At 39.1% G+C, this 27,020-nt stretch overlaps 1 protein-coding gene across 1 annotated transcript in view; it reads left to right on the top strand.

Moving 5' to 3' along the window:
• The window catches only part of FOCAD (focadhesin), a 311,074-nt gene that overhangs the window by 138,839 nt on the left and 145,215 nt on the right, over nt 1-27,020 (top strand). The window contains exons 12-15 of the mRNA XM_044265592.1: nt 14,194-14,298; nt 14,670-14,771; nt 15,501-15,631; nt 17,542-17,668. Of these exons, the coding sequence (XP_044121527.1) occupies nt 14,194-14,298; nt 14,670-14,771; nt 15,501-15,631; nt 17,542-17,668 (465 nt within the window). The remainder of the gene's footprint in view (nt 1-14,193; nt 14,299-14,669; nt 14,772-15,500; nt 15,632-17,541; nt 17,669-27,020) is intronic.

Here is a 27,020-nt window from a genome sequence, read left to right as displayed (position 1 = left end):
CTAACACTATTACAAGATCCATCTTGCTGAATGGAATCAGAGCAGATAAATTGGGAATAGTTTATGCTTTCTGAAATCATTTTATAGTATGCTGTGAATCAGAGATACAAAGGAGAAGAAGATGTTATCCCTGCTTTTTGCAAGGCAGAGTGACATGTACAGGGGCTTTGGAGGTTGTGGCTTTGGTCCAGGCCTAACTCCAGCATGTGCCAGCCCTGTTAGCTTGCACAAATTATCTGGCTTTCACAAGATTCACTTTTGCCATTTGAAACACCATAATAATCATGATTTTCTATAAAATGTTTAGGAGAGTGTTCACAGTAGCTGTTCAGTAGCTGTTAGGTGTAGAAGTAGGGGAGTCCGTGTAGATCAGACGCTCACACTGGACTGGAATAAGGCTAGAGAGAATCACAAATAGAAGAGTGCCCAGTAGGGGCCTTCATTATTCTAGACAGATTTCTTCCCTTGGCCTTGTTTGACTCTCAAATGTTAAATTTCAAGACCTGAGGCCAGTTATTAATTAGGTTATGCTATAAATATAATTTGAATCACAGAAGAATAACATTGTACTGTTTGCATTTCTTTGACGTTGCTCCATGCCTGCAGTTTCCTTATCAGTGAAAGAAATTATTAGCTTTTCAGCATTTCATCAATGGACTGCTTTCCAAGGTATTATTTAAATAAATAAGCCGAAACCATAAGTCGTCATGTCAAGTAAGTAGGGAAAGTGGAATGAACTAATGTTCAAAGGCATAATACACTATTATGTACATTAATTGTAGAATAAATAATTTTTAAAAGTTTCTTTCAGTGTTAAAATATTAAAGAATGCATTTATGTTTCTATTTGTATGTGCCATTCAAGTATATTCATTCTTTGTTGTAGAAAAATGTAGTTCTTCAACTTAATGATACTGTTTTCTTCCCACTGTTTTTATAAGTGGCAAATACACTTGTGTGCACAGAATTTACTTCCTTTTTTCCCACAGGAGAAAGTCTTACACAAAGATGGTTCAGCATTTATCTCATCGAAAGACATAAATAAAATATAAACTGGGAATGTACCTGTGTGCCTCAGATCTAGTGTTGTAAAACCTAAGTCTGAAAAGTTAAAGAAAACTGGATATTACTTTGGATTTTTGCCTAGATGACCACATCTTAAATTATTTCTTTCCACTTAGTATCTTTATTTCCGTGGATATTAATTTATTACTGTATCTTTTATATAGTCGTAAAGTACGAGCTGTCTCATTCCTTTAAAAAAGAGGGATAGTTGTAAACATTAATTATGTATTCTCCCATCTGATGACTAAGGTGACTAGCAAAGCCCTTTTTCTTCCTCATAATTTAGAAGCAGATAGCACTCCTCATGATTTTCATTATAGAACTGTCTGAGGGACCAGGCTGCTTTCTGTGTAATCTCATACAGTGTTCCCAACGTGGATATTTTTCATGGAATCCAGAGTTAAGTTTTTATATTCTGTTCTTTATATGATTGACTCCTGGGCTGCTGGTTTATGTCTCTCCAGCTTGTTTTCCCCTGTATGTTTTGTCTAATTACAGGGAGAAGTCTTACTCCATAGCTCTTTATCTTGTTATAGATAGTCTGGAATCTCTGATTGCTTTCACTCTGCCAAGGAGAGTGGAGGAGTGAGCTGAGACATGGACTCCACCAACTAACTTTGTGAACCGTCTGGGCCTCACTTCCATCGTAACCAAGTGAGCACCCAGGTGACTCTGGCACTATTAGTTTTGATAATGAAACGTGCACAGGGATTTAAAAATTTTTTCTTCTTTTTTTTTAAAAAATTAATTTATTTGACAGAGAGAGAGAGAGAGAGAGAGAGAGAGTACAAGCAGAGGGAGAGGGAGAAGCAGGTTCCCCACTGAATGGGGAGCCCGATATGGGTGGGACTCAATCCCAGGACCATGGGATCATGACCTGAGCTGAAGCCAGACACTTAACTGACTGAGCCACCCAGGTGCCCTTAGAAAAACATTTCCCAAAGAGGGGCACCTGGGTGGCTCAGTTGGTTAAGTGTCTAATTCTTGATTTCAGCTTAGGTCGTGATCTCAGGGTTGTGAGATCTAGCCTCATGTTGGAGTCTGCTTGAGATTCTCTCTCTTCCCCTCCCTTTGCCCCTCCCCTACCCTAAAGAAATAAAGTTGTTTAACCAAAAGAACTTAACATACACTCTTCTGACTGTTAAAAAAACAACCCCTTGATTTTTTAAAAATTATGGTATGAAAAACATATGAAATATACCTTCTAAGCAAAATGTTGGGTATATGGTACAGTGTTGTGTAGAAATTTTCATCATGTAAGACCAAATCTGTGTACCCACAGCAGCTCCCTGTTCTCTCCTATCCCCAGGCCCTCTGGCAATCATTATTTTATTTTCTTCTTCTAAGACTGCCTTCTTTGGATACCTGGTATAAATATGGAATCATGCAGTATCTGTCCATCTATGATTGGTTTGTTTCACATATAATGTCCTCAAGATTCATCCATGCTGTATCATGTGACAGGATTTCCTTTCTTTTAAGGCTGAATAATATTTCATTGTATGTGTAGATCACATTGTCTTTATCTTTTCATCGGTTAATAGTTAGGTTGTTTCCTTCTCCTGGCTATTGTGAATAATGCTGTAATCAACACGGGAGTGCAAATACCTCTTCTCAATCCCGATTTCAATTCTTTTGAAAGACTGCAATTCTTTGAAAAAATTTTTTAATGATTTATTCATTTATTTATTTGAGAGAGACAACATGAACAGGGGGAAGGTCAGAGGGAGAGGGAGAAAGAATCCTCAAGCAGACTCTTTGCTGGACATGGAACCCAATGTGGGGCTCGATCCCAGGACCCTGAGATTATCACCTGAGCCGAAGGCAGAAGTTCAACCACCTGAGTCACCCAGGTGCCCCTCTTTGAAATATTATTTAAAAGTCCCTGGGTGTGCTTCATTATGAGAACTAACAGTGCCAGAGGCACCTGGGTGACTCAGTTGGTTAGGTGCCTGCCTTTGGCTCAGGTATTGATCTCAGGGTTCTGGGATGGAGCCCCCATCAGGCTCCCTGCTCTAGCAGGGAGTCTGCTTCTTCCTCTCCTTCTGTCCCTTTCTCTGCTGGTATTTTCTCTGTCTCTCAAATAAATAAAATCTAACTAACAGTGCCAAATTAAACAAGTTAATCAGTCTCTTTATATTTCTTAAAATATTAGAGAAAGATTTTTTTGTATTTCAATAGAGAGACCATCGTTTTAGAACAGGTACCTAAAAGCAACCGTACAGTTAATGGACTCTTGTCAGTATATTTTAAAAGTCCTTGTTCTGAATTTCCTGGAAGTGGCATTGCCAGATCATATGTTGGTTTTATTTTTAATTTTTTGAGGAGCTTCCATGCTATTTTTCATTGTGGCCGCACCATTTTACATTCCACCAAAAGTGCACAAGGGTTCCAGTTTTCCCACATCCTCACCAACACATGTGAATTTCTATTATTATGGATAATGCCCATCCCCACAGGTGTGAGGTGGTCTAGCTGATTGGGCTTGGATTTGCATTTCCCTGGTGATGAGTGATGCTGAGCATCTTTTCCTGGGCCTGTGGCCATCGGTACGTCTGCTTTGGAAGATGTTTAGCGCCTTCGTTCACTTTTTCATTGGGTTATTTGTTTATTTGTTGTTGTTGAGTTATAAAAGTTCCTCATATATTTTGGATATTAACCCCTTACCAGATATGTGGTTTATAGGTATTTCCTGCCATTCTGTAGTTACCTTTTTCTTTTTTTAAAACTCTGATGATTGTTTGCTTTGCTGCACAGAAGCTGTTCAGGTTGATGTAGTCCCACTTGTCCGTTTTTGCCTTTGTCACCTGTTGTTTTGGTGTCACATCCAAGAAGTCATTGCCAAGACCAATGTTAGGAAGTTTTCCCCCTATGTTTTCTTCTGGGAGTTTTATAGCTTTAGGTTTTGTGTTTAAGTCTTTTATTCATTTTGAGTTGATTTTTATGTATGGTGTAAGACAAGGGTCCATTGTCCTTCTTGTTCTTGCAGATACTCAGTTAACCCAGCATCATTTATTCTAGAGCCCATCCTTTCTCCATTGTATTTTCTTGTCTCTTCTGTAATAAATTAATTGACCACACATATATGGATTTATTTCTAGGCTCTCTATTCCATTCCATTGGTCTCTTTTCCCCTCTGCTAAGATCACACTGTTTTGATTACTGTAGCTTTGTAATAAGTTTTGAGGTTAGGAAATGTGAGGTACCCAGTTTTATTGATTTCTCAATATTGTTTTGGCTTTGTGGTTTCATGCGATTTTTATGATTATTTTTTCTGTTGTGCAAAAAATGTCATCGGGATTGTAAAGTTTCGCAGGCGAGGTAAACATAACACCAGGCAAAGTGGGCGCAAGGCAAGATTTATTAAAGGCACTCTCCGGCGAAGTTTCAGGGCTCAGGAGAAGGGGAGCCAGGAAAGTCCTGCCGGGAGGAGGTGGGCACCCTTGGGCGAGGTTCTTCAACTCCAGAAAGGGGAGTGGGGGAAGTCACAGTGGGAGGGAGTTGGTGGGGGTCTTTTATTGGGCCAAGGCAGGGCATGGGCTCACATCCATATTTGGTGACTGGAAGGTATGGGGTAAGGACTCCTGATATTCCTGGTTCCTGCATAGGTATCTGGTTACCTATGGAGACATGACCTGGGCATACACCCTTTTGGTGGGAAAGTTTAGGGTTAAGGAAGGGGGTGGGAGGGGACTGGGAGATGGCGGCCCCTGCAGTCATTTCTGTTGTTCCTCCTGCATTTCCGGAACCGCCAACCCAACAGGGATTTTGATAGGGATTGATTGCACTGAATCTGTAGATTGCTTCGGGTGTTACGTACATTCTAACAATAGTTTTTCAGTCCATAAATGTAAAATATTTTTCTATTTATTTGTGTCTTTAACTTAAGCAGTCCTTTGTAGTTTTCAGGATACAAGTCTTTCACTTCACTAGTTTATCCCCAAGTATTTTATTGTTTTTGATGCTATTGCAAATGGGGTTGTTTTCTTAATTTCCTTCTTGGATTGTTCATTATTAGTTTATGAAAACACAATCAGTTTTTTTAAATGTTCATTTTGAATCCTGCAACATTTCTAAATTCTCTTATTATGTTTCTCCCCCTCATTGATTAGTTGTAACTAACTTTTTTGGTGGAATCCTTAGGGTTTTCTGCATGTAATATCATGTCATCTGTGAACTTTCCGATTTGAATGATCTTTATTTCTTTCCTTCTTTCCTTTTTTTCCTTCCTCCCTCCATTCCTCTGTCCCTTCCTCTATTCCTTTCTTCCTCTTTTCCTTTCTCTCCCTAATTGCTCTGGCTAGTACTTCTGTAAGGGCCTATGCAGCCGGAGTGGCCCCACCCAGGTTGAATGGTTGAATTGCCATTTTGTTGTAAAACTTAAATTGTCTTTCCCGCCCCACCAGGAGAACTTATTTAAAAGCAAGTCCAGGAAACCAGTCGCACGTAACAAAGTCCAAATACAAGGATGGGTCAGGCCAGGTGGAGGTATTCAATCAGTGGGGGTGCTTACTGTCTCCTAGCTACCAAGGAGTATGGGCCCCCGCTTTGGGCACCTTTTGGGTGCCAATTCTGAACTAGGTGATAGGCTGGTTCAAATGTCTGCTAGGGTAAATTGTAATTCAGTTAGTCACCTAGCATCACTGTGGAGTTTCCTGTGTGTGTTACAATCTCATTGGCCACCTGTGTGTGCCCAGGCCTGACCGCATGGCCTTTGTTCTATAAAAGTTAGTCTGGAGGGCGCCTGGGTGGCTCAGTGGGTTGAGCCACTGCCTTCCGCTCAGGTCATGATCTCAGGGTCCTGGGATCGAGTGCCGAGTCGGGCTCTCTGCTCAGCAGGGAGCCTGCTTCCCTCTCTCTCTCTGCCTGCTTCTCCATCTACTTGTGATTTCTCTCTGTCAAATAAATACATAAAATCTTAGAAAAAAAAAAAAACCAGTTAGTCTGGAAAGCAGGGAGGGGTCCTCCTCTGTGAGGGGTGGCCCTGACCAGTCTGTTTGATGGTCAGCCTGATTCCTGATGCCTGGTGTGAAATAAAGCTTTGTGTGACCTTCGCTTTGTATTAGTCTCGCTCCTTTAATCACGGACCCATTATTGGGGGACCCAGTTTTGGGACACCCAACCCTTCCAGTACTATGTTGAATAGAAATGGCCAAAGTGGGTACTCCTGCTTTGTTCCTGACCTTAGAGGAAAAGTTTTCAGGTTTTTACCATTGAGTATGCTGTTACCAGTAGGCTTTTCATATAGAGCCTTTATTGTGTTGAGGTAATTTCCTTCCATCTCTAGTTTAGTACATGTTTCTATCATGAAAGTGTGTTGGGTTTTGTCAAATGTTTTTTCTATATATATTGAGATGATCATGATTTTTATCCTTCATCCTGCTAATGTAGTTTGTAATATGATTGATTTTTGTATGTTGAACCATTCCTGCATCTCAGGAATAAATCCCACTTGGTCGCAGTATGTGATCCTTTTAAAGGAATTCTCTTGCTTAATAGTTTGAGGATTTTTGTATCCATGTTCATAAGGGATAGTGGCATGTAATGTTCTGTTCTTGTAGTGTCTTTGGTTTTGGTATGATTGTAATGGTAGGGTCTCATGAAATGATTTTGGAAGTATTCCCACCTCTTCAGTTTTTTGGCAGGAGTTTAAGAAAGATTGATGTTAATTCATCTTTTTTTTTTTTTTTAAAGATTTTATTTATTTATTTGACAGACAAAGATCACAAGTGGGCAGAGAGGCAGGCAGAGGGAGGGGGAAGCAGTTTCCCTGCCCAGCAGAGAGCCTGATGCGGGGCTCAATCCCAGGACCCTGGGACCACTACCTGAGCCGAAGGCAGAGGCATTTTTAGCCCACTGAGCCACCCAGGCGCCCCATGTTAATTCATCTTTAAATGTTTGGTAGAAATCACCTGTGAAGCCATCTGCTCCTGAGCTTTTCTATGTTGGGAGGTTTTTGGTTACTGATTAAGTCTTTTTTGTTATCAGTCTGTTCAGATTTTCAGTTAATAATTCATTCTTGGTAAGTTGTATGTTTCTAGGAATTTATCCATTTCTTCTAGGTTATTCAGTTGTAGTATAATTGTATATAGTTGTCTCTTACATCCTTTTGTTTTTTGGGGCACAGGTTGTAATATCTTCACTTTCATTTCTGAATTTATTTGTATCTTCTTTTTTTCTTATTCTAGATGAAGGGTTGTCAATTTTACTGACCTTTTCAAATACCAACTCTTTATTTTTTCCCCCATTTTTTATTTCATTTATTTTTGCTTTTATGTTTATTTCCTTTCTTCTGCTACCATTGGTTTGGTTTATTCTTTTTCTGGTTTCTTGAGGTACAAAGTTAATTTACAATCTCTTTCTTTTTTTTATTTTAATATTTTTATTTATTTATTTGACAGAGAGAGATCACAAGTAGGCAGAGAGGCAGGCAGAGAGAGAGAGAGAGGAGGAAGCAGGCTCCCTGCTGAGCAGAGAGCCCGACGAGGGACTCCATCCCAGGACCCTGAGATCATGACCCGAGCCAAAGTCTCGGCTTAACCCACTGAGCCACCCAGGCGCCCATCTCTTTCTTTTTTAATGTAGATTCTTACTGCTACACACTTCTCTCCTAGTGCTGCTTTTACTGCATCGCATAAGTTTTGGTATCTTCTGTTTTCATTGTTATTTGTCTCAAAATATTTTTTAATTTCCTTTTAGATTTTTTTCTTTCGTTCTTTGATTAATCAAGAGTGTGTTGTTTAGTTCCCATGCATTTGTGAATTTTTCTGTTTTCTTCCTTTTATTGACTCCTAGTCTCATTTAGTTTTGGTGAGAAAAGATACTTGGTATTATTTCAGTCTTAAACTTTTTAAAAAAGATTTTATTTATTTATTTGACACAGAGAGCACAAGCAGGGATAGTGACGGAGAGGGAGAGGGAGAAGCAGACTCCCCAATGAACAGGTAATCGAATGGGGGCACTGGATCCCAGGACTCTGGGATCATGACTTGAGTTGAAGGCAGTCACTTAACCGACTAAGCCATCCAGGTGCCCTGCAATTTTCTTAAATTTGTTAAGGGTTATTTTTGTGACCTAACATGTGATCTGTTCTGGAGAGTATTCTGTGCGTACCTGAAAAGAGTTTGTATTTTGGTGCTGTTGGGTGGAATGTTTTGTGTATGTCTGTTAGGTATATTGGCGATAGTATACATGTCCTCTGTTCCCTTATTCATCTTCTGACAGGATGTTCTGTCCATTATTGAAAGTGGAGTGATGAAATCTCTTATGTTATCTTTCCCGCCTTTAGTTCTATAAATGTTTGCTTTGTATATTTGGGCTTACATATATTGCTCTGATGTTGGATACTTATATATTTATAATTATTTTCCTGGTGAATTGATTCTTTTTTATCATAACATCTTCGTTTCTTATGACAGTTGTTGACTTAAAGTATTTGTCATATGGTATGACTATATGGCTGTCCTTTCTCTCTTTTGGTTACCATTTGCTTAGAATATCTTCTTTTACCCATTCATTTTTAGCCAGTGTGTGTCCTTAAATGTGAAGTAAATCTTTTGTAGTCAGCATATATTTGTACCTTGGTTTTTATCCTGTCAGCCTCTGTATATTTTGATGTGGGAGTTTAACCCATTTACATTTAAGGTGATCACAAATAGAGAAAGCTTTAATATTGCCATTTTGTTCATTATTTTCTGAGTCTTACAGCCTTTGTTTTTTTAAAAAAAAAAAGTACTCATTTATTTTTGAGAAAAAGAGAGAGCAAGTTCGGGGAGAGGGGGAGGGAGAGAATCTTCAAGAAGACTCGCAGTTGAGCAGGGAGCCCAATGCCCAGCTTGATCTCAGAACCCTGAGATCATGACCTGTGCTGAAAGCAAGAGTTGGACACTTAAGTGACAGCCACCCAAGTGCCCTGCTCTTACAGCTTTTTGTTCCTCATTTCCTCTGTTGCTATCTTACTTTGTGGCTCATTGAGTATTATTTTTTTGTTGTGACATGCTTTGACTCCTTACCCATTATCTTTTTTTGTATCTTCTGTGGGTATTTTGTTTGTGTTTACCATGGGGCTTATAGAAAACCTCTTACAGCTATAAGAGTGTATTATAATCTGTTAACAACTTACTTCTGCTACATATAGAAGCTCTTTTTATTCTCCCCCCATTTTGTTATTGTCACAAATCACCTCTTTTTGTATTTTGTATCCATTGACATATTTTTATAGCTTTGTCATTTATACATTTGCCTTTTAACTCCCATATGAGAATTTAAAGTGATTTATGTACTGTCATTACAGTATTATTGTATTCTGTGTTCTTCTCTTTATTTACCTTTATCACTGAGATTTCATACTTTGATAAGCTTTTCTGTTGCTAATAGCCTTTAATTTCAACTTGAAGGGTTTTCTTTCATATTTCTTTCTTTCTTTTTTTTTTTTAAGATTTTATTTATTTATTTGGCAGACAGAGATCACAAGTAGGCAGAGAGGCAGGCAGAGAGAGGAGAAAGCAGGCTCCCTGCTGAGCAGAGACCCCCAATGTGAGGCTTGATCCCGGGACCCTGGAATCATGACCTGAGCCGAAGGTAGAGGCTTCAACCCACTGAGCCACCCAGGCGCCCTCCTTTCACATTTCTTGAAAAGCAGTTCTAATGGGTGAACTCCCTCAGCTTTTGTTTATTTGAAAAAGTATTTCTCTTTCACTTTGAATGAAAGTTTTGCTGGTTACAATATTCCTGGTTTTTTTTTTTTTTTTCTTTCAGCACTTTGAATATCTTACCTAGCATCCCCTTCTGCCTATATGATTTCTGCTGAGGAATCTGCTAATAGTCTTACAGCAGGGGTGGGGGGAGCTCTTTAATAATTCCATCATTCTAAACTAAACTTTTTTTTTTTTTTAAAGAGGGAGAGAGAGTTAGGGGCAGAGGGAGAGAATCTTAAGGAGGCTCCATGCCCACCAGGGAGCCCCACACAGGACTTGATCTCACAGCCCAGAGATATGACCTGAGCCAAAATCAGGATTTGGGGGCTTAACCAACCGAGACACCCAGGCACCAGTCCCATCATTCTAAATCAATTGTTTTTCATTGACTTGAATTCTGAAGGAGGGAAGCAAGAGCATAGAATTTTCTGAAACCAGAAGATCATGAGACTGAATTATAGGACACTTTCCAGCTTATTTTAAAAATTTAAAGTCAGAGAATTCATTCTCTTTTTTCTGCCTCACAGTGGAATGCTCAAGAGCAGAGGAATTGGGTGCTTAGGTGGCTTAGTCAGTTAAGTGTCTGCCTTTGACTCAGGTCATGATCATAGGGTCCTGGGATTGAGTCCTGCATCAGGCTCCCTGTTCAGTGGGGAGTCTGCTTCTGCTTCTACCCCTACCCCCAGTTGTTCTCTCTCTTTCTCTCACTCTCTCTTTCAAATAAATAAAAGCAGAGGAATCAATAGTACATAATTACATCTCAAGTAAGTCAATCAATACATATGTAACTTCATTAGGAAAACAACAGTTCATACTTTATGCAAAAAATATTTTCCATATGTATATATTTGTATCTGTGTTTCCACCTATTTTATTTTTCCCATTGGCTTTTGACAATTTACTTTGGGGTATAATAGCCTTTGAACTGTATTAAGTTTAATATAGGTACAGTAAAATATTCTCACTTAGGTTTTTTCATTTATGAACTCAGTAGGAAACAATAAACACCCAATCATGCTTCTTTAAGTCTGAGGCTTGTAAAAACAACAACAACAACAACAAAACCTGTACTCTTCAACATAAATAGAGTACTTTATTTCTTTTCTGACAATATAATTAAAACAGTTGTTTAAAACCGTACAGCTAAATGCACTATTTTATAAAATGTCAGTAAATGTACTGATTGCCTTCCCAGAACTAAGAATCTGTCAAAGTGTCTTAGTAGAAATCTTACCAGAAGGGGTAATTGAAAGTTGGGCAATGCAATCTAAAATAACCTTTTGTTTTTAATTAAAATGGGGAATAAGAAGCCAGTTCAAAAATTTGTCTCCCTTCATTTGCTCAAGGTAGGGTGATGGAACCTGTGTTCTAATAGAGCCTCAACACTTGTTAAAAACATCAATTTTGCCTGTGTGCTGAGTCCAGCCATTACATACGTAGCTCCAAATGCTGCCATGGTGTATCATGGTCAGGCTCATTAATAAATTAATGTTTAACCATTACTTTTTGGTTAGCAGGTTAGTAGAGGATTTTTCTTCCTTCTTGAAAGTGAATTAAAGTAGATGTCTTCCTCAGCTTAGAAGGAACAGGCTTTCTAAGATTAGAGCAGATAGGGGAAATTTAACAATTTAGACAACAAAAGTGTGAAATGCACTGGAAGGAAAATAAATTTTTTTTTGAAGCTACATTGTGCCATTAATAGGCTTATAGTAAGTATTCACTTGTTGATTTTGAATTGAAGTTTTAAAAATAGCTTTATTAAGATATAATTCAGGGTGCCTGGGTGGCTCAGTGGGTTAAGCCGCTGCCTTCGGCTTAGGTCATGATCTCAGGGTCCTGGGATCGAGGCCCACATCAGGCTCTCTGCTCAGCAGGGAGCCTGCTTCCTCCTCTCTCTCTCTCTGCTTGCCTCTCTGCCTACTTGTGAACTCTCTCTGTCAAATAAATAAATAAAATCTTTAAAAAAAAAGATATAATTCATATGCTTTATGTTCTGTATATGCTGTATAATTCATCCATTCAAAATGTACAGTTCAGTGACTTAGTATATTCACAGAGCTGTGCAAATGTAATTACAAATAATTTGAGAACATTTTCATTATCCCCCCCAAGAAACCTTGTACCCATTAGCAATCACTCCCCATTTCCCTCTACACCTTTCCAGTCTTAAGCAATGACTTTCTGTCTCTTTAGATTTACCTATTCTGGACATTTCATGTAAATGGAATCATATAATATGTAGTCTTTTGTGACAGGCTTCTTACACTTGGCATGATGTTTGTAAGGTTCCTTTGCCTTTTTATGGCTGAACAATATTTCCATTGTATGACTACACTACATTTTCTTTATCAGTTCATCAGTTGGTGGACACTTTGGTTGTTTCTACTGTTCGGCTATTGTGAGTTATGTTGCTCTGAATATTCACGTAGGAGTTTTTTGTGTGGATATGTTTTCATTTCTCTTGGGTAGATAGATATCTAGAAGTAGAATTGCTAGATCATATGGTAATTCTGTTTAAACATTTGACAAACTACCAAACTGTTTTCTGAAGGGGTGCACCATTTTATATTCCTACCAGGAATGTATCATGGTTTCATATTCTCCATATCCTTACCAACATTTGCTATTATCTTTTTTTTAATGATAGATCCTATTGGATATTAAATGGTATGTCATTCTGCTTTTGATTTGCAATTATGTCATGGCTGATGATGGTTGAATATCCCTGTCTTTATTAACATTTATCGTCTTTGGATCCTTTGCTCTTTTAGAATTGGGTTATTTGTCCTTTCATTATTGAGTTACGAGAATTCTTTACGTATTCTGGATATGTATCCCTTATTAGACGATTTGTAAAAAAATTTTCCCCCATTTTGTGGGTTGTCTTTTCATTTTCTTTCTACTGTTCTTCAAAAGACAAATACTTTGAATTTGAATAAATCTATTTTTTTCTTCAGATGCACTTGCTTTTGGTGTCATATCTAGGAAGGCTTTGCCTAAAGTCACAAAGATTTACTATTATATTTTCTTTAAGAGTTTGATAGTGTTAGCCTTTACATTTGGGTCTAAAATTTATTGTGAGTTAATTTTTATGTGTTGTGTGAGAAAAGGGCCCAGATCCATTCTTTTGTATGTGGATATCTAGTTGTTGAAATCCAGCACCATTTTTCAGGGACTCTTCTTTCTCCATTTTTCTTGGCATATTTATAAAAAAATCCATAGAAGATGAATATAAGGATTTACTCCTAGACTCTGAATGCTGTATCATTTTTTTTCATTGCATTTTTTTTTAAGATTTTATTTATTTATTTGTGAGAGAGAGAGAGAGAAAGAGAGAGAGCACACAAGTAGGCAGAGAGGCAGGCAGAGGCAGAGAGAGAAGCAGGCTCCCTACTGAGCAAGAACCCAGGTGTGATCTGAGCAGCGGCTTAACCGACAGCCATCCAGATATTGATTTATATTTTTTGTTGTTACGGCTGCTACCACACTTGTTTGATTACTGTAGCTTTGTAGTGAATTTTGAAATTGAGAAGTTTGAGTCTCAAACTTCTTTGTTCTTTTTCAAGATTGTGTGGGTGTTTGGGATCCCTCACTTTTCCACACGATTTTTAGAATCAATTTTTCAATTCTGGCAAATAAGCCAGCTAGGATTTTGATGGGATTGTGCTGAATCTGTAGATCTATTTGGAAAATATTGCTGTCTTGGCAATATTACGTTTTTTTGATCCACAAATGAATTGCATTTCTCTTTTTATTGTGTTCGCAGAGGGATTGAAACGGACCCCTGGAGATGAATTTTTATTCATTAACCACCCCCTTACAGTACAACTAATTTTACTTATTTCATGTTGGAGTAACAATTTCACTGTACAGTTATTTGTTTTTTATATATCCTGTGTTTTAGCTTCTTATTTGAACTGTAGACTTCTTTGGAGCAAGATATATTTTAACTACTTTTGTATTTCTGAGAGTTAATGTCATGCTTGTTTAAGAAAACCTATTTTGGGGATGCCTGGGTGTCTCAGTCAGTTAAGCCTCTGCCTTCGGCTCAGGTCATGATCTCAGGGTCCTGGGATCCGGTCCTGCATCGGGCTTCTTGCTCATCGAGAAGCCTGCTTCTCTCTCCGCCTCTGCCTGCCATTCTGCCTGCTTGTGCACGCAGTCTTGCTCTCTCTCTCTCTCTGACAAATAAATAAATAAATAAATCTTTAAAAAAAATTATTTTGATTGGTATTGGCAGGTCATTATAAAAGAGAGACTAGTAGTTGTACTATGAAATTACCGCTGACAACAAATGGCTAGCTAACATTTTTTTAAGTCTTCAAAGTTATATGTATTCCCATTATTCTTTTGAAGAAAAACAAAATAATGATTGCATTACAGATCTATTTCCTTTGAAGGCATAACAAATACATTCTTTACATTCATTTTAGGTACCGAATCTGATTCCGGTTTTAATGTTCAAATTGGGAAGACCGCTGGAACCCGTATTATATAATGACATCTTGTATACTTTACCTACACTTGGTGTTCACAAGGTTTGTATATTAAACAGTTTGCCTGGGGACAAAAAAGAGAGTGAGGCATGCCTAATACATTGAATTTTGAACCCTTAATTTTGCCATGACTGCTGTTTCTCTTGTTGGGCCAGAAGTATTTATTATGGTATTTTAAGAATTAATTCTTTGAAATCATATAATAGCCAGTTTTCCCCATTGGCTATTGTCTGAGATAAGGTCTTATGCCCCCAGGTTTGCTAGCTAGCCCCTCCCCAAAACTGTCCCCTCACCTCTGAGAAGATGGGTTGTATTGTAGTTGGCTTCTGTAAGGGATTTTCACGTTGTTGGGGTCACTTTGGGATTACCTACATTCACATTTGAGAAACCAAAGTTTCTTCGACATTTTCTAGGTGTGTATAGGACAAATTCTACGAGTGATCCAACTTCTTGGAACCACTCCACAACTAAGACCTGTCACTCTGCGCTTGTTGACAACTTTGTGGGAAAAGCAGGTAAGCTCAGGTGTACACTTGTGTATTAAACATGTCCCTTTCACCAAAGCAAATCAGTTTTGTCAGTGTGCGTGACAGGACTTGGATGCAGTAGGGCTGTGGAGAGCCATCAGTGATTGCATTCAGAAATTTTGGTTTAGCGTGCTGCTTTTGATCTGTAATGTAGTCGGTGGTGATTGACTCTCAAAGAGAAATTGAGAATAGAAAAAAAGGTATTTCCTTAATTCTGAACTATATTTTTCCATCTGCATGGAAAAAGTAATAGAAATATGATTATACGTGATTAGTGCCTTTGTAATTAGGGTGAGATTCAGCCACCTTTTTCTTGTCTTATGAAATGAACAGTACATGAGTCTGTAAGAAAATCCCCAGCAATCACAAAAGCATTCTTTGCTGCTGATTAGAAGAAATGCATTACAATTAGCGATGCAAATTGTGGGATTTGGAGGTAAAAATGCTGTGTAAAATGATTATTCAATTCCACTTGGGAAATTATCTTTTTTTTTTTTTTTAAGATTTTATTTATTTATTTGAGAGAGACAGTGAGAGAGAGCATGAGCGAGGAGAAGGTCAGAGAGCGAAGCAGACTCCCCATGGAGCTGGGAGCCTGATGTGGGACTCGATCCCGGGACTCCAGGATCACGCCCTGAGCCGAAGGCAGTCGTCCAACCAACCGCGCCACCCAGGCGTCCCGGGAAATTATCTTTTTTTATGAAATTCCCTTCTTAGGATCGTGTCTACCCTGAACTGCAGCGTTTCATGGCCATGTCCGATGTGCCTTCTCTGTCCGTGGGCAAGGAAGTCCAGTGGGAAAAACTCATTGCCAAAGCAGCATCAATCAGAGACATATGTAAGCAAAGGTAAGATGCCCTTAATCTTGGGAGTGGATATCCTGATATGTTCCCTTGCTCTTAATTTTTTTATTGTAAGGAAAAAACTAGGAATGATAGAGGGTATTTGGGTAAGAATAACTTAATTTTCAGTTCCAGTTTTCTGATTGTAGAACTTAGTAGAATTGGATAACAATTTTGAGAAGCAAGGATGTCTTTTTATTTCAGATCTAGCCTTGTATCTAGATTTATAGGAAATTCGTATCCTTTTCTGGATAATAATTCAATATTATGATAAAAAGAGTGATGCTATGTTTTCTGGGTTTTTTTTGGGTATACAAATCCCTGAAACCTAAGCAGTGGACTATAACAAATTCTTCTTCTTCTTCTTTTTAAAAGATTTATTTATTTATTTATTTATTTATTTAATAATAAATAATAATAAAGTGAGAGGTCACAGGCAGAGGGAGAAGCAGGCTCCCTGCTGGATGGGAATCTGATGTGGGACTTGATCCCAGGACCCTGAGATCATGACCTGAACTGACGGCAGACGCTTAACTAACTGAGTCACCCAGGCTTCCCTATAGTCAGCTGTTCTTTTTTATATTTTCCCTGTATTATGCCTAATTGTTAAAAGGACTTTGATAGGGAAGATCTCATTTGTGACTCATTGTCTAGAATTAATTACTAGAATTATTACAAAGAAGGCCTGATCTTTAATCCCCACGTATGCTCTAGAGGTGAGGAAGACATGAAGGTATTGGGGAAGTGACTCCGTCTGCTGTTGTAGATTCGGGATTATCCTGAAGCTGGTAATGTGGACGATTCTTGTTTCAAATCTGGGGTCAGGATGTATCCACTTTTCAGCAGTTCTGCCTCTTTTCTAAGTTCAGCCTTTTGGCAACGTCAACATAGCCTCACTGTACAAGTCACACACACATGAAACCCAAGACCCGGGCGTGTGGATTCTCTTGAGCTACTGGCGTGGACGACATTTTAGAGATGAAGGGTTATTAGCCGACATTTTAATTTTACACCCTTAAAGCTCAGCTTCAGGAGAAGTTAGATATCAGAGCAGGTCAGTCTGTTGATAACTTATTCCACCTCAAGGTCTGCCAAAGTTTTCCAGTTTTGGAAAATGATTACTGTTTTCCAGACAGTGAAATGGTAGAATCCAGCCAGGCAAATTTCTTCAGTTGGGAAACTGAAACTGTTCTGTCACTCAGTGGTTATGAGGAAAGCCGGGGATGGACCTGAGCATTTCTTTGAGAAGTTCCAGTCATTCTGGGGCTAGCACACTGCATACGGAAGAAAGAGGAGAAGAAGGGGAGGAGGAGGAGGAGGAGTGAGTGAATCCAGTGTCGTGCTGCGGGGTTTCGCCAGTTACGATTCATATCCTTACTTTTATCATCATCGTCATCAGCGTCGTTACTGTGATAGGTGTAACCACCTAGTCAGGTGTCCCTGCTGTCACTGTGTCACCACCTGTCACTGCTGTAATAAATTATCTTCTCCTCTCCAATCCCTGCTCTTGTAGTCAGTGGCTGGTACCAGAGCACCCGACAGGCAGGAATAGCTCTATCTTTACTGATAATCTCAATGAGGTAAGTCGTTGAGACTTACCTCAGTCTCACCATTATTACAGACTTGAGTTTTTTCAATCCAGGCAATAGCATTTACAGTTTAGGGAGAAGACAGTTTGTTAGCAAGTGTCCTCTTGCTTGGATAATATTTCTTTGTCAAAAATGAGCCTTACGTTACAGCAGGAACGACGATGACACGAATCTTGGCAGAAAACATATGTTTGTATTTGTGGGTCAACATTTAATGGATGTAAGGGTAAAGAAAGCTCTAAAGCTTTTTGATCAGGCAAAAGTCCTGGGAGGCGGGGAGTGTGCTCTTCAGCTTTAATCTTCTTTCTAAACTATTGTTTCTCGTAGGCCCTACCAGCATGGTGCAGATATGTTGGCAGCCGTTTCCCAGGTGTTGAACGAGTGCACCAAGTCTGATCAAGCCACTCCGGCAGCTTTGGTGCTCCAAGGTCTTCACGCGCTCTGCCAAGCGGAGGTAGGCTTTTTAACCTTATTTTGGATCCTTTTGAAGAAAGTACTAACTGGATGCACCATACTTGTTACAAGGACATAAGTTTAGATTCAGTTAATCGAGTGCTGAATGTTCACTCCCAGAGAATTTGGTTAGGGAGTGAGTTTAGCCAGATTCTTTCTTGAAATATCTGGTTCCTCAGACGTTCTCCAGAGGCTGGAGACAACCACTCTGTTTTCCCTTGTTCTTTATTTTCCCTTGTTCTTTATTTTCCCTTGTTCTTTATTTCCTGTGTTATTTGCAACACAGGATAGTTATGCTTCTAGGAGAACTCGTGAGTAAATCTGCTTCTTAGGTTTGTGATGAGCATGCCGTAGAAGCAGAGGAGGTGAAGAGATTGGCATACACCCTGGCAACTTTATAGCCAGCAGAAGTTACGGTTGGCTTGAAGACTGGCAAAGGATCCTTCTTTCCTAGTCACGAGTTTGGGTAGGATGGATTGATGTTAGACTTGCACCTCTAACCATTTTCTGAATTTGAGCCCATTCCCCAGTTGACGACTCAGCAGACAGAATCTTCAGCATTTTGGAGAAATGTGATAATGATGTCAAAGATCACTGATGACCCTAACCAAATGTTTTGACACAGTGAGACATACTTACACAATGGGAGTCTTTTTGTAAAGGAGACTAAGTGGAATTCTCTTAGTGTTGGCAATTATGGTTGGTACAATAATGAATGTAATGTTATAATAAAACAGGAAGTGACTGTACTTGTGTTTATATGCTCATGTTCTTATGCTAAGTACTTTCCATTTATGCTCCTCATTAATTTGGCAGTATGGGGATTATAACGCCATTTTATAGATGAGGAAAATAGACCTTCGAGGGCCGTTGTTTACTCAGGATCTTGATATGAGACTGAACTTGATATGAGACTGCTCTTTTCTTTTCCTTTTTTTTTTTTTTTTTAAGATTTTATTTATTTGACAGCACAAGTAGGCAGAGAGGCAGGCAGAGAGAGAGGGGGAAGCAGGCTCCCTTCTGAGCAGAGAGCCCGCTGCGGGGCATGATCCCAGGACGGGATCATGACCTGAGCTGAAAGCAGAGGCTTAACCCACTGAGCCACCCAGGTGCCCTGAGACTGCTCTTTTGGGTAGATATTTCCTTTAGCAGAGGTGAGCACCATCACTGTTCAGGAACCGGTATGTGCTGAGGGCTCTACCTCTAGAGCCTGGGCCCAGTGGTGGACAGAGCTGTTAGGGTCTCCTAGCAGAGGGCTGCTGCAGCAGGGGACAACTACACAAAACCAATGACTGTTGTTTGTTATTGCTTCCATTAGTCATCTGGAATTGGCGAGTGTCACTTGAGTAATGATCTTGCTTTCCTAATCAAGAATTCTAAACCTCTTTTGGAAATGAGTTTTTAGTAGAAACTTTGAGAGAAGAGAGAATTCTATACTTTCCCCTCCAAAGGGTGATCAGTGTTACCGTTTTGGAGGATTTCCTGGTCATTATTTTTTCTAAACAGGAATCAAGTCCTTTCCAAAATTAATCTTTTCTCCTCTAACAGATGGTAATTTTGTCTTACCATGTCCTTAATTCCTTTGTGTTCTCCACCCATCCTCCGCTGTTAACACGGCTCTGTTGTCTGTAGATGCTTATTAACTCATAAGAAATGCTCAGTGTGTGGTGCTGATTTTTCTCATTCCATTTTCTCTAAGATATCATTAACTGTAGTTAGTACTGGAGACATGAAAAATCTACCAGATGGCAGGAAGCATCTTTGTTTTGGGGCAGTTATGGAACTGTACCTGAGATATACCAGTTTTTAGCTTCCTGTCCTTTGGTTAGTTTACTTAGCCTCTGAGCGTCTCGTTCTTTAAGTGAATGGAAAAGATTACCCCAAAACAAAAGAAACATGGCATAATGTCTGCTGACATAGGTGCTCTTTAAATGTTGAGTTTGCTCCTGGAAAATTGGATATACTGAGTGCTATCAAGAAGGTTCTAAGTAGTTTTTTGTTTTTAATCTTTTCCCTAAAGTTTACATAATATAGAACAGTGACTTAATGTCTTCCTATAGACGGTATCCTGTCCTTTCAGCACTGAAGCTCTTGTTACTTCTTTCAGTACTTAAAGGAGAGAGTTGAGGATTGTTGAAGTCTAGTCCCCCAGTCCAAACTACTACCCAGAAGACTTTGCTAAATATGATCTAAATCCGTTCAGGCTGCTGTAATACAACACAACATACACTGGGTAGCTTATTAGCAAAACATTTCTTTCTCATGGACTGGAGGTTTGTAAGTTTGAGCTCATGGTGCTGGTATATTCAGCGTCTGGTGAGGGCCTCCTTCTTGGTTCTTAGATGGCCATCTTTGTAGATAGCTTCAACCTCACACAGCTGCAGGGGCAGGAGAGGTCCCTGGAGATTCTTTATAGGGTCACCAATCCCAGTCATGAAGGCTCTGTCCTCTTAACCTAGTCATCCCCTAAAGATCCCAGCTCCTAAAACTCTCATCTTGAGAATTGCAATTTCAATATATGAATTTTGGAGGGGATGCAAGTGTTCCGCCCATGGCAGCCACTTTGCTTCTCACATTCCATTGTCTTGTAGAGGAATTAAGACATCATGTCTCTAGGTATTTTATTTAATGAGGCCTGTGTCTTAACCAACTGAGCCACCCAGGTGTCCGAGGCCTGTGTCTTATTTTGATACCTTAATATTCCTTCCTTTGCTTGGTTGAAGGCATTTCTCTTTTCTATTGTGTTTCTCTCCGTCCTCTTTTGTTTCTTTTTGTGTTATGAAATCCAAATCTTGTATGATTTTTTTTTTAATCAAAAATTCACTTTTAAGGGGTGCCTGGGTAGCTCAGTCAGTTGAGCGTCTGACTCTTGGTTTCGGCTCAGGTCATGATCTCAGAGTCATGAGATCGAATCCCGTGTTGGGCTCTGCCCTCAGTGCAGAGTCTGCTTGACCCTCCCTCTGCTCCTCACCTGCCCCGCTTGTGTGCGCATTCTCTCTCTCTCTCAAATAAATAAGTAAGTAAGTAAATAAATAAATAAAACCTTAAAAAAAAAAATCCCTTGACAGGTTGCAAATGAAATAAATCCATCCTGTCTTTTGAACAAATAGAGGTACCCTTTTCAAATCCTTTTTGTATTAAGATGAGTATTAATAAATCATAAAGCAATACTGGCAGTCACTTAACTTCATTTTTTATAGAGAGTGCTTATTTTCTTGTCACTTATTTTTCATTTTTCTTTTCTAAGAGAATAAACTCACTGTTTTATTGACCCTTAACAGAGGTACTTAGTGTTATTTACCATCTTTTCCTCATAGATAGTACAAGTGTCCTGAGTTGTGGAATTATTTTTTTTTTTCCCCCTGAGTTGTGGAATTTGTTGAAATTGGCTGTATCACCGTTAATTTTGGCAATAGAAATACTCTTTTTTTAAAAATTTTTTGGAATAGCTTTATGTTCATTTAAATAAGTAGGCATAATCTATTTCCCCTTGATGAATCTTGACGGTAGTAATTGATCCTTGTATTTTGTTTAAGCCGTTCCAAGCCTTTTTTGTATGTGTTCATTGTTTGTGAAGTTGCTGCTGTTATGTCCTGTGGTGTGTGTTAAAGTTGCAAAATACAATCAATTTGGTGGCTCTTGCCAGGACACATTTACTAATTTTGGGCTAATCTTTTTTTTTTTTTTTTGCCAGCATGCTATCCATAGAAGCCAGTATGCATTCTTTGAGGCCATTTATTCTGTCTTCTAATTGATATCATGTGTGAAGCAATCGATGGTTGCCGAGAGTTTCAAGAATGAAAATATTCAGCACAGTTATAAATCTATTTCCCAATAGCATTTGGTAGTAATTTGTCTATCCGCAGCTTTTTAGATCCTTGACTGTCAAATATAATTAAGAATATAGAAAGCTGGGGCGCCTGCGTGGCTCAGTCGTTAGGCATCTGCCTTTGGCTCAGGTCGTGATCCTGGGATCCTGGGATCAAGCCCCACATCAGGCTCCCTGCTCAGTGGGAGGCCTGCTTCTCCCTCTCCCACTCCCCCTGCTTGTGTTCCCTCTACTCTCTGTTTTTCTCTCTGTCAAATAAATGAATAAAATCTTTAAAAAAAAGAATATAGAAAGCCAAAAACAATGAAATTTTAAAAACCAATAAGGAAAAGAGTAAAATCGAATAACCCTATCTTTTAGAAAGTGCCTCATTTGGAAAACCATTCCAAATTGAATTTCTCTGGACTTTCCCATCCTTGCCTTTTGTAAGTAAGTAGAGCTCTTTTTCTTAAGGTCTATCCTGGATTCCTCAGTTTTAGAGTCACGATTATGAAATTCATTTTTCTGGAGGGTTAAATTAAGCCTGCAATTCCCCCTCCTTAATCATGTATCATGGCCTCCAATGAGAGATTGAAAGGATGGATTCCATGTCATTGCCAGCTCTATGAAGGTGAAGATTGTGTTTCCTGTGTGGGTTTCTTCGATGCTGCTTTACTAGACAAAAATGTAAGGGGAAATCCTAGGAATCTTGATGAACCTTAAAGACAAGAATGTAGTTTCCATTTTGGAACTGGAAAAGAAACTTACTCTTTTTTTTTTTTTAAGGTTTTATTTATTTATCTGACAGAGATCACAAGTAGGCTTAGAGGCAGGCAGAGAGAGAGAGAGGAGGAAGCAGGCTCCCTGCTGAGCAGAGAGCCCGATGCGGGGCTCTATCCCAGGACCCTGGGATCATGACCCAAGCTGAAGGCAGAGGCTTTAACCCACTGAGCCACCCAGGTGCCCCAAGAAACTTACTCTTAACACTATAGGTATATTGATTCAGGACTTCACACCTTTTTTTCTTTTTTAATTGGATGAACTACTTTTTACAATTTACACCTAATATTTGGACACTTGGCGATATGGGGAATCATTTAATACTGGAGAAACAGTGGCTCTGGCAATTTAAGTAACTTTCCAAGGTCACATGACTCATAGGTGAAAGAGAAGGATAGTAGATCCAGGACCCTCTCCAAGTCTGACTTTCTTTTGTTATTATGAGGCTTCTTTCCTTTGAAAAATATGAGCATGGAATGAAGTACTTTTATCTTCAAGCAGAGGGTTTGCCATTTTCAAAGGAAAATTGATAGTCTTGCATTATCTTTTCCATATTTTTTCCTTTCAGCTTTCTCATCTTATCACTCTTTGCCTTAATTTTCTTCTTCTTAAAAAAGATTTATTTGAGAGCGCAAGGTTGCACACACGAGTCGGGGCGGGGGCCCGAGGGAGAGAGAGAATCTTAAGCAGACTCCCTGCTGAGTGCATAGCCCTACTCAGGGTTTGATCTCACAATCCTGAGATCATGACCTGAACAGAAATCAAGAGTCGGTTGCCTAACTGACTACGGCATCCAGGCGCCCTGTTTCTTTTTCACTTAATATAAAGTTATGTCTCTGAAAAGCAATATTCTCTCTCTTTAAAAAAAAAAAAAAGTTTTATTGGGATGCCTGGGTGGCTCAGTTGGTTAAGGGTCTGCCTTTGGCTCAGCCCGTGGATCCAGGGGCCTGGGTTCAAGCCCCACATCAGCCTCCTTGGTCAGTGGGGAGCTTGCTTCTCTCTTTGTGTGCCACTCCCCCTGCTTGTGCTCTCTCTCTCTGACAGATCAAGTATTTTTAATTTATTAAGCTATAAATCACATAATATTTATTTTTATCCATTTAAATGTTTACAATTTGATGGATTTTAGTACAAAATTCTACAGCCATCACTACAATCCGTTTTAGAACATTTTACCACCTCCACCAAAAAAACCTTGTACCCTTTAGCTGTCCCCCCCCACCAACCCTTCACATTTGCCCTAGCTTTAGACAACCATGAATCTACTTTCTGTCTCTATAGATTTGCCTGTTCCGGACAGTTTACATAAATGGAATCCTACAGGGGCTTCTGGGTGGCTCAGTCATTAAGAGTCTGCCTTTGGCTCAGGTCACCATCCCAGGGTCTGGGGATGGAGACCCCATCAGGCTCCCTGCTCAGTGGGGAGACTGCTTCTCCCTCTCGCACTTCCCCTGCTCTCTCTCTCTGTCAAATAAATAAATAAACAATTTTTTAAAAATGGAATCATACAATACATTGTTTTCTTTGTGACTGGCTTCTTTTACTTAACGTGTTTTCAAGGTTCATCCGTATTGTATCATGTATCAATACCTCATTTCTTTAATGGTTGGATAATATTCTACAGAGTAATTCTATGTTTTGTCCATTTTTTAAAAAAGATTTTATTTGACAGAAGTCGCAAGTAGGCAGAGAGACAGGCGGTGGGGGAGGGGAGCAGGCTCCCTGCTGAGCAGAGAGCCCGATGTGGGGCTCGATCCCAGGACCCTGGGATCATGACCTGAGCCGAAAGCAGAGGCTTAACCCACTGAGCCACCCAGGGACCCCCGTTTTGTCCATTATTAGTTAATGAACGTTCAGGGTTTTTCCCTTCTTTTTGTCTGTTATGAATAATGCTGCTGTGAACATTGGTGTACAGATTTTGGCATAGACCTATGTTTTCATTTTGGGGAAGTATACACCTAGGAATGGAATTGCTAGGTCACATGCTTATTCTGTGTTTAACCATTAAAGAAATGGCCGGACAGTTTTCCAAAGTGGCTGTACCATTTTGCATTCCCATCAGCAGTGTATGAAGATTCTAATTTCTCTTCATCCTTAGCAACACTTCTTCTTAGCTGCCCTTCCTTTTTTTCTAACTGTAACCATCCAAGTGAGTGTGAAGTATATCTCCTAAGGCTTTGATTTGTGTTTCCCTGATGACTGATGGTAGTGAGCATCTTTCCTTATGTTTCTTGGCCACTTGTGTGGAGAAATATCTGCTGTGATCCTTTGAATAGTCTCTTCTTCATAGCTTTTAACTCGCCTTGTCAGCCAAGTTACATTTTGTTCCTGTAGGAATGATTAGTAAAACAGTTTTGTTCTCATACATCAAAGTAAAGGACACTGGGAAATCATGAGCTTTTTTATGGGCCTTTTAGTACAGAGCTTATCAAACCATGTGAAATATCAGATAAAGACTCATAAATTCCATTTTACCATTTGTTTCCTTTTTCCACATATTACATTTTCTTTATTTTTAATGAAGTTAGCTGAATGTTTTCATTTCAGTTTATAAAAAACTATTAGAGATGTTTTAGTAATAGTATTAGTAAGCATCTGTTGTTTTACTGAGTGTTTTCTATATAGTAACCATTATATATTACAGACACTATTATCTCATTTAATCTTACTTAAAGAAGCCCTCTACCTAAAAGGTACTATTGTCTTCTGGGAAGCTAACAGTAGTTAAATTAATTGCCCAAGGTCATATGGCTAACTTGTGGTAGAGTCAGAATTCAAACCCAGGTCTGGTTCAATTCAAAGTCTCTGTCTTAATCACTTTTTTAAAAAAGCCTAGCTTTGGGGGCGCCTGGGTGGCTCAGTGGGTTAAAGCCTCTTCCTTCGGCTCAGGTCATGATCCCAGGGTCCTGGGATCGAGCCCCACGTCGGGCTCTCTGCTCAGCAGGGAGCCTTCTTCCTCCCCTCTCTCTCTCTGCCTGCCTCTCTCCCTGCTTGTGACTTCTCTCTCTGTGTCAAATAAATAAAATCTTTAAAAAAAAAAAAAAGCCTAGCTTTGTTGAGAGATAATTCACAAATGACCACTCTGTGTTTTTGTTAGTCATGTTTGTGTTCAGTTGACCTAGTTATTGTGTGATATTATTGGAGAGATCGTTTTGTGAGCATGACATTTGGACTCATTTCCCACACTTCTCTATTTCCTTTGTGATTGGTTTACTGCAAGAGTTTATATAATTTAGCATTCACATAAAGATCCAAATGAAAGAGATGTTTTGAGCTAAACTAGATTAATTTTTAGTGTTTTTACTGGTGAAAATTTAGATTTTATAATTTAAAGATGTGTTGAATGTTTTTATATCACTTTTAAAGACATTTGGTTTTTTAGTATCACATTTTCTTTGAATATTGAAAATAGTCTCCATTAACTTTTCACAAAAGCGTTTTCATTTTGTTTATTTTCCTTTCTATTGTATTTTTACATATATATATTTTATTTCCATCCTCTCTTTTTACATTTTGCTGGAAACATTTTTGATGTTTCTACATATTTAAAATTTTTTTTAGAAGATTTTATTTATTTGTTTGACAGAGCACAAGCAGGGGGAGGGGAGAAGTGGGCTCCCCACTGAGCGGGGAGCCTGATGTGGGGTTTGATCCCAGGACTCTGGGATCATGACCTGAGCCAAAGGCGGACATTTAACTGACTGAGCCACCCATGTGCCCTGTTGCTACATATTTTAATGACTTAATTGCATTCCACTGAGTAAAATTATCCTAAGTAATCAAATAATGCATTTCCTTTTTTTTTTAAAATTTAATTTATTAATTTGACAGAGATCACGAGTAGGCAGAGAGGCAGGCAGAGAGAGAAGGGGAGCAGGCTCCCGCATTTCCTTTTTTTTACTTAATTTTATTTTTTCAGTGTTCCAAGATTCATTGTTTATGCATCATACCCATTTTGTAAAAATTTTTTTAAAGGATTTTATTTATTTATGCATTTGGGAAAGAGAGAAAGTAAAAGAGATGGGTGGGAAGGAGCAGAGGGAGAGAGGGACAAGCAGACTCTGCTGAGTGCACTGCCCAATGTGGGGCTTGATCTTACAACCCTGAGATCGCGACCTGAGCTAAAACCAAGAGTTGGTTGCTCAATCAACTAAGCCACCCAGGTGCCCTGTAAATATTTCATTTTTGATTGACTTTTAAGTTGCTTCCCCTTTTTTTCCTCCTTATTTATTTTTTTTTAAGATTTATTATTTTAGAGAGAGGGAAAGGGAAAGAGAAAATCCCCACTGAACACGTAGCCTGCTAGGGGTCTCAATCCCTGAGATCATGACCTAAGCCACACAGGTGACCCCCCCCCCCACTTTTCTGTCTGTATATTTAGTAGTCTAAGAAGTAATTACCTTGTAAAGTTTAAGTTCCTTTTGGATTATTTTCTTAGAATAAGTATTTTAGAGTTTTAAGGATATTTTAATGATTTTTTTTTAAGATTTTATATATTTATTTGACAGACAGGGATCACAAGTAGGCAGAGAGGCAGGTAGAGAGGGAGGAAGCAGGCTACCTCAGGCTTTAACCCACTGAGCCCCCCAGGCGCCCCTATTTTAATGATCTTATTAAATAGTTAACTTACTTTTGTAGTAACTTTCCATGTTCACCTGAGCCTGAGAGATGGAATGTAGCTACTTGTACCCAAGTCTCAGCAGTATTGTTTGTTACTGGGGAGAACAGTTCAGTTGTATTGCTGTTTCATTAACTCCTGGTCACA

This window comes from Neovison vison, chromosome 9, assembly GCF_020171115.1.
Source record: "Neovison vison isolate M4711 chromosome 9, ASM_NN_V1, whole genome shotgun sequence".
Classification (NCBI taxonomy): domain Eukaryota; kingdom Metazoa; phylum Chordata; class Mammalia; order Carnivora; family Mustelidae; genus Neogale; species Neogale vison.
This window is presented reverse-complemented; position numbering and strand designations above follow the sequence as displayed.